This window comes from Epinephelus lanceolatus, chromosome 7 (assembly GCF_041903045.1).
Source record: "Epinephelus lanceolatus isolate andai-2023 chromosome 7, ASM4190304v1, whole genome shotgun sequence".
In the NCBI taxonomy this organism is placed as follows: Eukaryota; Metazoa; Chordata; class Actinopteri; order Perciformes; family Serranidae; genus Epinephelus; species Epinephelus lanceolatus.
The window spans coordinates 43,413,739-43,426,487 of record NC_135740.1 but is presented as its reverse complement, the minus strand read 5'-3'; the positions used below and the strand labels follow the sequence as shown (position 1 = coordinate 43,426,487).

At 42.6% G+C, this 12,749-nt stretch overlaps 1 protein-coding gene across 3 annotated transcripts in view; it reads right to left on the bottom strand.

The window, feature by feature from the left end:
- matr3l1.2 (matrin 3-like 1.2) overlaps positions 1 to 12,749 on the bottom strand; it is a 20,785-nt gene extending 8,036 nt beyond the window's left edge. For 2 of the 3 annotated variants that reach the window (XM_033633501.2, XM_078169581.1), the window contains exons 1-11: positions 12,621 to 12,749; positions 9,602 to 10,581; positions 7,244 to 7,305; positions 7,125 to 7,163; positions 4,391 to 4,488; positions 4,166 to 4,212; positions 2,977 to 3,093; positions 2,772 to 2,897; positions 2,510 to 2,686; positions 987 to 1,111; positions 80 to 449 (exon numbers count right to left, since the gene is read on the bottom strand). In XM_033633501.2, coding sequence (XP_033489392.2) covers positions 80 to 449; positions 987 to 1,111; positions 2,510 to 2,686; positions 2,772 to 2,897; positions 2,977 to 3,093; positions 4,166 to 4,212; positions 4,391 to 4,488; positions 7,125 to 7,163; positions 7,244 to 7,305; positions 9,602 to 10,381 — 1,941 coding nt within the window. In that variant the 5' untranslated portion in view covers positions 10,382 to 10,581; positions 12,621 to 12,749. The remainder of the gene's footprint in view (positions 1 to 79; positions 450 to 986; positions 1,112 to 2,509; positions 2,687 to 2,771; positions 2,898 to 2,976; positions 3,094 to 4,165; positions 4,213 to 4,390; positions 4,489 to 7,124; positions 7,164 to 7,243; positions 7,306 to 9,601; positions 10,582 to 12,620) is intronic. The other variant, XM_033633502.2, reaches the window with a different exon arrangement.

Sequence of the window (12,749 nt, the reverse complement as noted above, 5' to 3'; positions counted from 1 at the left end):
ATCGTTTGTTTGTTTATGTGTTGACTCTAATAAAGTTTGATTCTCCATGTTTATATGTTTCTGTTCAGTATTTTCTCACCTCCTCCTGTTGGACCTCCTCAGACTTCTCCCCTGTTTCCTTCACAGACTCCTCCACCTCTGCGTCTTGCTCCTCCACCTCTGCGTCTCCATCGGTTACCTGCTCCTGAACCCCATCCTCCTCCCCTCCATCCTCTCCCTCCATCACTCCTGATACCTCCTCCTCCTCTGCTTCAGGTTTCTCCTCAGGTTTTGGTTTGGTCTCCTCCTCTTTCTTCTTCTCCTCCCTGGTTCTGGAGGTGGACGAGGATTTGGACGAGGAGCTCCTGGGAGGGTTGGAGGAAGCCCTGGTTCCAGAACCGGAGGAGGAGGCTGTGTTTGCTCCGCTGCCCCTCTGGCTTCGATTGTCACCACCTTGTTTCCGGTTCACACTGAAACACAAAAGTGTTAGATCAGATCTTTAAATACAAAGCTTCCATTTATAATCTACATCCGGAAAACAAATTGACACGTGCTCAGTGACAGATTCTTTATGTGCCACAGGTTTTTAACACAGAGTATCAGTATGTGAAACGACAGACTATCAGTGTTTCAGTGACATTAGAAACATGTTGATGAGACATCCTGAGTCCCTGAAATGTTGAAATATTGATAGAGCAAATTTAAAAAAGATAATTTTAGAACTTGTTCTACTTCGATTTTGGTGACCACCATGCTGCACATTCAGGAACTTAAGCTCTCATAATGCTCTAGGGGTGCCATGAATTCAGTTAGTTAGCTTTAAGCCTGTATCTGTTAACATTTAGTCACTGCACACTGCAGCATTTTCTGACTCTAGTCCTCCGCGTTTTCAGGTGAGAGCTGAAACCTGCTATCAGGTTAATTTATTTCCACATCTTTTCCAACCCTCAATAATCTTGGGTGTTGCTGTCGTGGTAACTCAGGGTCTAAAAGGCGTCTGCACTCACTTGAGGGTCTTGTACTTGGTGCAGATGTTGAGGCGAATGGATCTGCCTTTGATGGTGAGCGGGTTCACGCTGTAATATTTCACCAGCATCTCTGCGTCCTCTGGAGTTCCCAGCTGGACAAACGCCTGCAAAACAAACACGGAGGAAGATTCAGAGTAGGGATGGAAAGAGTACTTGAGTACAAAATCTGGATGTCAATATCTATTCAACATATAAAGTAATCACCGCCCAACCTCCCACATGTGAACATGACTCTTCTACTTTTTTTGTTAGACAGGGCTCCAGACTGCACCTAATTGGTCGCATTTTACGACCTTTTTTGGAGGCCATGTGACATAGTTTTTTAACTAGGAGCACCAGCGCGACTTACAAATCCACCCCTCTCCCCCTTTTTCTTTCTTTTTTTTTTTTATTATTGCATTTCATGGAGGAGTGGAAGCGAGTGTCTGTGTGTGTGTGTGTGTGTGTGTCTGTCTGTCATGTGTGTCTGGATGCGCACTGCGAGGCGGGGGGCGGGGGGCACCAGTAACCATAGCAACGTGCAGCAGTTTTAGTACGTGCCACTGTGCACGGGGTTAGACAGAGAGGGGTCACAGAGCCGGTGTCGAGTAGAAAGTGCTGTGTTGTTTGACCATAAAGTGACGCTATGTTAAGAACTATAGATTCGTTTTTCACAAGAAAAAATAATCCAGAAACTCCTGTCGGTCCTGTGCCAGTTTCCCAAACTTCCGACGACAATAGTTCAGAGGACGAGTCAGCAGGTGACGTCGCAGCACTGAAAAAGCCAAAGCCTTATCATTTCCGACAAGAATGGCTCACTGAATTTATGTGGTTGAGATATTGTAAAGAAAAGAAAGTGATGTCCTGCATGTACTGCTCTCAGTGCGGTCCGAAATTTGCGGGGAAAACTAAATTCACTGACTCCACCACACACTTCAAACATGAAATGCTGGTTAAGCACAACAGCAGCATCAGGCATAAATTATGCAGGGACAGATGCAATGATGGAGCAAAAGCGCCGCTGCACACATCATTTAAGAGGCAGGGTTGTCTGTGTTTATTGCTAAATTATCAGTAATGCAGTTTATATAGACAAAATTATGAATATGTTGTGTCAATATAGATAGTGCTCCTAAATTTTGTGCTGGTGCTCCTAAAATTTTCAGTAAGGAGCACTGGTGCTCCTAGTGGAAAAAGTTAGTCTGGAGCCCTGTTAGATGGGTAAAATCCTATCTGGTTGCTTCGCTCGGCGCCTCCTTGCCTTGCTGTTGCTCCATTTATTTTTATTATGAGACACTAGGTGACGACTGCTGCAGCAGTGTGAGCTCCATGCTGGGAACAGTTGGTGACGGTACGCCCACACAGACACAGTGACAGGATTAACTGTTGGCATCACACTGCTAACACTGACCTATTTCGGTGCAGGTCGCCGTTTGCTGAGACTGTTACCTCTGAGATCTCTGCATCATCAGTTGACCAAAAAAAAAGCACAAACCAGCTGATCAGAATGTCTCCCCATTTACCTGGTCGGATAAGAAGAGGTGTTTCTCCACGATGCCGAAGCGCCCAGCGATGGTCAGCAGCTCATTCTTCTTCTCTTCCTCTCTGGGCAGGTTGGAGAAGAAAACCACCTGGCTGCCATGACCTTTGACATCCCTGACAGGTCTGTCCATCGATCTGTCCGACGACCGGTCAGCTTTCTGAGAGTCAAACAAAAATAAAACTGTCTCAGGAAGGTTCAGAAGCAGTCAGACTGTGTAACAGTGTGAGGACAGCTGCCGTTACCTCGATGACCATCAGCCTCTGGGACAGGTAGAAGGTGAGGGGTTTGCCGTACAGAGTCGCCTCGTTATCTATGTAGTAGTTCACCATGTCCTGAGCCTCCTCATGACTGCTCATCTCTAAGAAGGCCTGATGGAGACAAAGAGGTCAAACACTGAACATGAAGTTTGACTTAATAAGATGACGGAGGTTGAATCAGCAGCTCCACCTTGTTCTTGAGGACCAGGTGCTCCCTCAGGCAGCCGAACGGCTCGGTGAAGGCGAACAGAGTCTTGTTGCTGAGAGGCTTCCTGTCGTACTTCACCACCACCACTCTGCTTCTCAGCTGAGGACACACAACATTTCACTTCAGTTTCACCGCAGAACAGATAATATGTTACACCACATACAAAACCACTGAAATGTCTGGAATCAGCTGTTGTATTCATGCTTTTCTTCTTTTGGTCAGTAATAACTATTTTAACAGAGATAAAAAAAAACCAGTAGAAGTATTTACATTTGAAATATTTTGGCCCCAAAACAAGAAAAATTTAATGATTCGAACCTCCATTGATGAGAGGAGACATGGCAGAGTTCACCTCTCAAGAAAACTTACACTGTGCTAATATGACATTTTGGAATTTAAGCCGACAAAGGAGTTGTCCTAACTGGCTGTAAGCCCCGGTTTGACCTGAATTTGAGTCACTCATGGGACGCTGTGGTTCCATTTAATCCTGTCGCCTGCTTTCAAAGCGCGGCAATGGACAAGGAACAGCTGATTCATGAAGTTGACATGAAGAACTATCTATATGATGCCTCTTTATTTCACTACAAAACCTATGTAAGGTGTCAGCTGGCTGGAGGGAGATCGCCAGGAAACCAAAATTTTTTGGTAAGTCAATGACTGGCGCTAACAACAAGCTGTTGGATATACTGTACGGATTTCCCAGTAAAAATTACAATATAAACATTTCTCCTGTTTTAAAAAGTAATGTTACAAACGTAGGAAGACGGCACATGAGCTGCTTATTTATCAGTGGTGGTTAAGTCTCCAGTTTGACAGCTACGTGGTTTGTTCGCATGACACAACAGAAGTGCATATTTAAAGGAATTAGTGTGGACAGACAGCTCTGATGGTAGTTTTCTGCAGGGAAACAGTGTCATTATGTTCCACTCTGGAAAGGCTGCTGAGTCAAGCGGGAGACCTAATAAAATTTGGTATACCATTCGGTCTTTGGCTTAACATCAAATTGAAAATTCTCACACCAGCCCAACTCTTCATCCAAACACCATGTCTTAGCCTGAATACGCCCAATACACTACTGAGCTCTAAAGAAACGTCATGAATCCCTGAGATCACTTATAACTACATGATTAAAGTGTGTTTATAATGTGATGACAGAAGAGGACAAACTGACCTTATTTTGTCCCTTTTGTTTCTTTCCTGACAGACCAGCAGCTCCTCCTGACACACACACACACACACACACACACACACACACACGGACAATAACATTAACATCACAACTTCTAGTGTTATAGATACATTACTGTAACACAACACGTGAAGAGAAGTTAGACCCGATCAGGCTCTGTGATTGTAATGATAATGATAATAATGTGATTTCTGCACAGTGTCTTACCCCAGCTGGAAGACATCCCTCCTCCTGTTGAAGATGAAGACATCGGGGCAGGTCCAAGCAGTCCTGGAGACATATTGGGGGTGTCCAATAGACCGCCACTGGAACAGAGACACAAGATGATGCTTACTTGTACTACGTGTTGAGACACAAATCGCCTCTTAAAAAAAAGGACAAAAAAGTTTTCTAAAACTAAAAACACACATTAGATAACCTGAATCTGAATACTGACAGATTAACGACACTGTTTCTCTGAATACACGTCCTGTTGCATTATTTTGCTGTAATACAAACCATCTTCTCACAAAATACCTGGATTTGGTTTTATGTCCTGATGAGGGTGTAACAGTACATGTATTCGCCTCGAACCATTCGATAAAGGATGTTCAGTTTCTGTAGCATGAGTTTTCCCTGTAATGTTTTGGCAGCACACTATTAGCTCTCAGTAAGCTGTAGCATGCTACTTGACTTAGCCCGGTCAGTCAAGCTCAATGGACAACAATTTATGTCTAACTGAAGTTGGGTTTGTCTGATAACGTTTGAAGTGTTTCCACAATCAATCAATTTTATTTATAAAGCCCAATATCACAAATCACAATTTGCCTCACAGGGCTTTACAGCATACAACATCCCTCTGTCCTTAGGACCCTCACAGCGGATAAGGAAAAACAATAGAAACCTCAGGAAGAGCAACTGAGGAGATTTAAAGAGAAACCAGAAAGTGTGTGTTTGCTCTTGTTGTTTTTGACCCATAGATTTTAAAATAGCTTTAATTTGATAAATGTGTCAAACTGGGAACAGACTGGAAGGCAAGTCCTTCTCCTCAGAGCGTTCAGGCAACCTCAAACTGCAGATTCACACCATGCATAAGTACTGTAATAACTAATGCTACTGAGTCTTCATCACTGCGTATATACAATCACACTCGAGCATACAGTAACATTATCTCATAGAGAATACAGAATAAAGTCAAAATGCTTGAGCTCCACTACAAAGCACCTTCACGTGCATTTTATTCTGTATAAAAGAGCACAAACTGTGGTTCAGGGATTCTCAACATGTCAGAGTCTAATGATGGAGCATTACATTACATTATATTGTTGGCACAAACATTTTACTGCTAAACAGTACACTAAAATGTTTCTAAAAAAATTTGAGATGAGATTTAGGCATTGCTGTTACAAAATCTTGACTCACATCTGATCAGCGTTGCCTAGTTTGACAGTTTGACTGCAGTTTATTAGCAGTGGTTGACATGACTGACAACTGTGTTCATGACTCCTCTGCTCTGGTTGGTTGTTTTTGTTCAGACACCATGGGTTCAAGCAATGTCATTAGAAGCACTATGAGCAGAAGAAGGAGTCTGATTTTTTTCCACAGACTATCTCTCTCTAGCCCTTTTTAAACAGGAGTTGTGCAAATTTGCAGGAAAGCCCAGTCAGTCTTTTTTCAGCATTGGCAGTATAAAAACAAAATCGGGGAGTGCAGCAAAATGCCGCCTACCTACTTTTGTTTATACAGAATGCGCCTTTTTCGGGGCAATGGGGGGCGTGAGCAAGTAACACAACGTGTAGCTCAGCGTGTGACGTGAACAGTGACGTGGGAGGGAAGCCGCGGCTGGTCAGTCCTTCGGTGATTCTCTCGTAAGTCGGCCCGTTCTTCACCGTCCCCGTCATCTGACGGTTAATGGCCTCTTCGTTTGCGAGGACAAGGAGGGCGCGCAATTCCTTGTCTCCCCAGTTGCTCATCTTTACAGTGTCTGTCAGGTTTGTGTTTCCCTCGTGCTACTAGCTGCTCGCTAATTCCTGCTATCAGCTGTTTCCGGCGTGCGGCGTCATCAACAGCTCCTCCCACAAGTCATCAACAGCCCCTCCTGTTGCAGAAGGCCACCTAGGTCTGTTTAAACTAAAAGGGTTCCACCAATATGTCTACCCTACGAGGTGGAAAATTGGGTGGCTCGGATCAACTCGCCAATCCGGCTCTGTGTGTCTAAACGCTCGCAGCTTGCCGACAAAACGGCCCAACATTCGCCGAAAATCTGGCAGTGTAAAAGGGGCTTCTGTCTTCCCTGCTGTACCGAAATTGTATCAAACCATGACATGAAATCCAAGGACATACAGAACTGTGAACTTTGAATTTTGTGTACCAACAATTACTTTCACTGTGGATCAATCAGTTGACTATTTTCTTGATTCATCAATTAGTTGTTTGGCCTACTAAATGTCAGAAAATGGAAAAAAAAAAAAAAAAATTACGACCGATTGCTCTCCAAGTTGAAGATGATCCTCAAATGTCTTGTTTTGTCCACAACCAAAAGATGTTTAGTTTCCGGTCACAGACGAGAAAACAAACCAGAAAATATTCACACTTCAGGAACTGCAATCAGAAATGTTTGACTTTTCTTTTTTTCTTACAAAATGAACAAACTTATTTATCAGTTATCAAATTAGTCAGGGATTAATTTAATAGTTGACAACTAATCAGTTGGTCGTTGCAGCTCACGTACTGTTACACCCCTACCTCTGACCAAAGCTGACGTTTTGGTTCAGGACCTCCAAAATGTGCAGACTAATGTACAGTGGAAACCAGAAACAATGCATACACCCTGAGGTAAGTTCCTCTGGTGGACAAGAGCTAAACTTGAGCACATTGTTGTCAACTACATTGATCACTACAAGGGCTGTTTAAAAACCATATTCAGAGTGTTAGTGTGAGTGTGAGTGTGAATGTCTCTTACCCTCTGCCTGAAGACATACCAGGGTCCCACTCTGGATACCTGAAAATATCATTTACTAATGTTACATCTCCAAAAGGTACAAAGTTCTCTGTGATGTTGAAACTGTGTCAGTGACTTACATGTCGAGCAGCAGACGCCTGTTTTCAGCATGTCGAAGTCCATTAATGTGCTGGTTCCACTCCTACAGATTCAAACACAGAGTTACTGACGCTCAACAAGCCGCTTCTCCCCCAGTCAACCTACGTTAAAGGAATAGTTCACCCAGATATTAAAGCTTTGGTCAACTCTAGGAGGTTCAGCCTAAAACAGCACTGGGTCTTTAAGTTCATATTTCAGTCACACTGAAGTCCTGACTGTCGCAATATTACAAATGTTCAGAAAGTGGTATTCAGTTATCTTGTGAATGGTCTGATTTATGAAGACACAGTGCATCTGTCTTGTCTCCAACTCCTGCAATGTGACTATTTCCATCCCACTGTAACTAAGCAGAATGGGTAAAACATTATTATTACGGTGATGATAATTAGAGTCAGTTCAAGAAATAGGCCAGCTGCAAACATTAGCCAATGATAGCATATTTCTAGAAATGGGTTCTGATGGCTGGCTCCATTTTGGATCCGGTTTAAAGTTGGTAAAACACCCAGATTCATAAAACTCCACAATCAATGAATCCCTTATTGAATCTTTCATTAATGATCTTCTCTGTCTGACTCTACAGACGTCTGCAAATAAACTGCTGACACAAACAGACACCAGCTGTTAACAAGACTGACTGAACACGCATGTAAGAAACTATTAACACACTTGAGTATCACGATATTAAGTTTTGTGATGCTGCACCAGTTCTCAAAAACGCTACTGAGTTTTTTTCTTCATTTGTTTATCTAAAAAATTCTGCAAGCACTTTTATATTTGTTTACTGAAATAGGCTAATGTTAATTCCTTAGCTCTGGCTGCACAAAAAGTAGTGCTTTGATGTTACAAGGACTGGGTTAAATACAAATGCAGAGCCCACTGTTCTTCTGATTGGATTAAAAAAGTTAACTTTTGTTATGCACTGGTGGTGTGATCTCTATACTATGAAAGATTTCCCAAAATAAGTTTAAAAATTAAATACATCGCCTTGCTTACAGTGGTTCGATATATTAAAATATACTGAATCTTAACGTCTGTATCATAATAGATTGTAAGAACAATGGACATAGCTACCATGACGTCATACATGGCACTTTGACTGCCGCCATCTTGTTTGTTTTTAGTCAGAAGTAACCATATTTGGGCACAATGACATTGTGGAGGACCAGGGGGGTTGATGAGCCTGTCGTTTTCATGAATGTTGAAATTAGTTACAGAGACCAAAAACATTTTTGTACCAGGCTGTAAACATGTTTATTTCTGCTGTAAAACGTGGGCAATTTAACATGGGGGTCTATGGGGACTGACTGGTTTCTGAAGTCAGCCTCAAGTGGCCATTTAAAGAACTGCAGTTCTGATTTTTCAGTTCTCATCATACATAATACGCATTGTGCTGCCAGATTCTTGCCAACATACAGCCCTCTGTGTCCTATAGCAAAGCTGCAACCGTTTTCCTTCAGCTAACATCAAAAGAGTCCTGCACAAATATCACAGGTTTATTGAGTTGATATTTGCTAAACAGCTTTTCAGCTCAGTTGAGTCTCTGTGGTTCAGATTTGACACTAAGGAAAATAAAGAGGACAGATTTATTAACTAAGACGTCTCTATTCCAACAAACTACCTCAAAAGATTCAATAAGGGATTCGATAAAATGCTGTTTAACCCCATCCTTACTTATTTCTGATCAGAAGGGTTTGATTATGTCATGTTTGTATGTCTTAGCATTTTTTTTATTTATCCAGATCAACCAGTTTAACAGCTGATACTGAGGCTTAGGAGCATAAAGGTGATGGATGTCATCATGTAAACAGCAGCTGATTGGTTCAAGAGGTGTCAGGCTGGATTGCAATGACTCTCATGGAGATACTTTCCAGACTAAACTCTGCTTCTGGCATGAAGCATGTATATATATGGTCAGTGTTTATACGGTAATTTTTTTTTGTTGAATTTCAAGGTGAAGAAATGTGTAATACATAATGTGAATGCATCGTCTAGCTGGAGGATGCTGACATAAGAGTGAACAGATAATGACAAGAAGAGAATTCTGGGTGGACTACTCCTTTAAGACGTTTAGATGATGACTGAAGAAACTTAAATTTGACTGTACCATGCTGCAGAGCTTCAGGTGTATGTGTAAGAAATTTAAGACATGCTATAAGGTTGTCTAAAACAAGGAAATAACATGATGCAAACTGGACCTCCAGTCACTGGGAACATGAGGGATGATTACCACCTGTCACTGACTGAAGTGGACAGAAGACCTGAGCTGAGCTCAGGTGTCTGAACTGAAACATTTAAAGTTAGTCCGAGAGGAAAAGAAGAAGGAGGCTGGACGTACTCACCATGGTGGAATGAACGTCAAAGTCACAAAGAGAGCACACATGGGGGAACATGGGGGGCATGACTCCCAAGAAGTCTTGGACTCCGTTTGATGGGGAGCCCATCCTCCTCTGCATAAAGATGGGATCAGACGCCGGCGGCCCCATGCTGAGCCCGCTGTAGGAATCATGGTGGGACAGCTCAGAGTACGGCCTCTCTCTGCTCCCACCCCCACCACTGCTGCTGCTGTAATTTAAGCCGTAGCTCCGGCTGGAAGTGACGTCCTGCAGTGAACTGAAGCCGAAGTCTGAAGAGGGCTGGGCCCGGGCTGAACCCGGACCCAGAGAAGGAGCGCCCATCCTCCCCATGGGCACGTCATCCCAGCTGTCCCTTCCTCCTCTAAACCCAGCATCAGAGGACATGGAAGACGCCACCCTCCGCTCTCCTGTGTCACCTTTGCGGCTCTTGAGCTGCATGAGGATGCGCGGCAAAGTCTCCACGCTGATGTCCTCTTCAGGCATTTCAGCCAGAGCGTCCAGGTCAGATGGTGACAGCCCCAAACTAGCAAACAGCTTCATGGTGTTGCCAATATGGTTGCCACTGCCACGCCGGGCCATCTGGGAGCTGCCATCTTGGCTTTCCATGCCACCACTACCCACCCCCATACCTGAGGCCATGCCCCCCATCTGCCGGCTGGATCGCTGTTCACTCATGCTGTAGTTCAAGGTCTCTGCAGCAGCCAGGAGCCCCCGCCCCACAGCAAAATGCTTCTGACCTCCATCTGTCTGCGACTTCTGAGACATGACACCACAAAGTGGAGCGGCTGTCTGGCTTCAAAATGTTTTAGTACAGGCAAGTCAAGATAAAGAACGAAGCAGGCAGCAAAATCGTGATTGTTTTCTAAGGATTGTGGAAAGTTAATGTCAGTCAATGTCTTGTGCAAAGAGTAAACTTGATCAAAGTGAAGGGGAACTCCTCTTCTCTGGAGAATGTCTTATTTCTGCTGAAACACAATGAGGTAGAGACACCCTTCAAATGCTGCCTCTACTAAGAACACAGAAGCCAGTGGAGAGACACTGAGCATGTACAGCAAATGGAAGAAAATGACTGTGATTCATTAACAGTCACCTGAGCAGATGTAAACTGGGATAACTGGGACACAAGAGGCAATAAAGAAGGCGACAGAACAAGCAATAAAGACTGAAAATTCACCCCAGACCAGGAGGGAGAAAATGATGTGGACAGAGTGTGATGGAAACATCCTCACTGAAAAAGGAGAAACTCTGAGAACCGGTGTAAAATATCAAAGAGAGATGCGATTAATAAAATAAGCCTCTAAATGAATCAGTTTTGGTAAGGTCTCTTATAAGAGTAAAAGAATAAATATGTCCAATTACAGTGAAAGAAGAGAACAGGACCAAAACAATTTTAACATTACCTTGTATTAAACCTTCAAGTCTTCATAAGAAATGATGGTGAACCAGCTACAATGAGTATTTTCCAGTAATGGGAGAAGTATTCAGATCCTTTACTTCAGTAAAAGTACAAATACCGCATTGTGAGAATACTCCACTACAGTCCTGCATTCAAAATGTAATTAAAGTATATACTCGCAAAATGTACTTAATGTATGAAAAGCAAAAGTATTACGGTGCAGGAAAATGTTCCATGTCTGTGTTTTATGATTAATTTTACAGCTACATTAATGTGTATGTTGCATTTTACTTCCGTGGGTGTTTAAGGTTGTGCTTATTGTAACTCCTTTACATCCTGTTGGATAGTTTGAGCTAAAGCGATGAATGATAGCCTTCAAGATCATCATGTTTGTTGCGTCCCTGCCCTGTGATAACTATGCATCTCTCAAAAGTCAACTTTTCATGGTGTCAGAAAAACAGCCCTGTTTTCAGCTTGGTGACGATGCATTTCCCAGTTGATCCAAAAGGATATGTAAATAGTTTATTTAGCTTAAGAACAGGGCTGCACATTATTCAAAACAGTCATATTGAGAGTATTTTGACAGATACTGCAGTTGATACAAGAGTTGCGATTTTAGCAGGAATGATCATTTTTGCATTTCATTTTCTCTGGAACAAATATACAGTGATGATGATGTGGTTATTTACTGGGGTCTGGACTCAACAAGCATGCTCCCTTAGGTCTGGAATATGATTTGAAGGCTGGGGCATCTCTGTCACACCACAAATCTTAATTAATGATGGTTTGTTGTGACGAATTTTACCCGTCATAATACTGCATCTCCTGAGATTTGAATATTGCACATTGCGCTTTGATTTACTGTGCAGCCCAGACCTTTCTCAATACACTCCAGTTTATCACACACACTCAAAATCGACACATCTGAGGATACATGGTTTTCACGGGACAGGGAGGGAACGGAAAACTATAATCTGAGAAGCAACTAACGTTACAGCTGACAGACACAACAAAGAAAAGTACAAGTTACCTCTCAGATGTAATGGAGTAGACGTGTATAAATGTAGAGTACTACGCATTTGTACTAGAGTAAATGTACTTGGTTACATTTCACCACTGATATTTCCATAGTGACACTGATCAGATAAGCTAACTTCTGAATCAGTTATGTGCAAATGTGTACCACATGTTTTGAATGGAGGTCAGCAGAGATAAGAGACTTGTGTTATGCTAGCAGCTAAGCTAACAGTACTTGCTCGCCAATATTCTGCTCAAGTTTATAGTTTCAGAGCTCAAACAGACTTCTATGGTGTCGTTTCATACAGACCCACTTATAAATTAAAGTATACATTGACAGAACAACTAATAAAACCGATAATTACGGTATTAGACACGTTACACTGGAGGCCGCGCCACACAACCAACGCTACCTTCAGGGTACATCCAGTACTGATAGGATTTCCGTTCCCCTACATGCTAATGCTAATCGTTAGCTAACGTGGTTTAAAGCTTCAGTTCGATTATGTTGGTTTGCAAATTTAACATAAAGCCGTGTACTATCTGCTAGTGTGTATAATGCATTTCATATAAGTGAATGTGAACACTTACCTTGGCTTTTCCTCATGCGTAGTTGGAAGCTAAGTGAGCCTGCTAGCACTAACTGAAGCACGGGATGTAAAGGCTGAAGTATCGCGATGTTTTGGTAAGTTATTTTATTTTTTATTTTTGTCTGTTTTA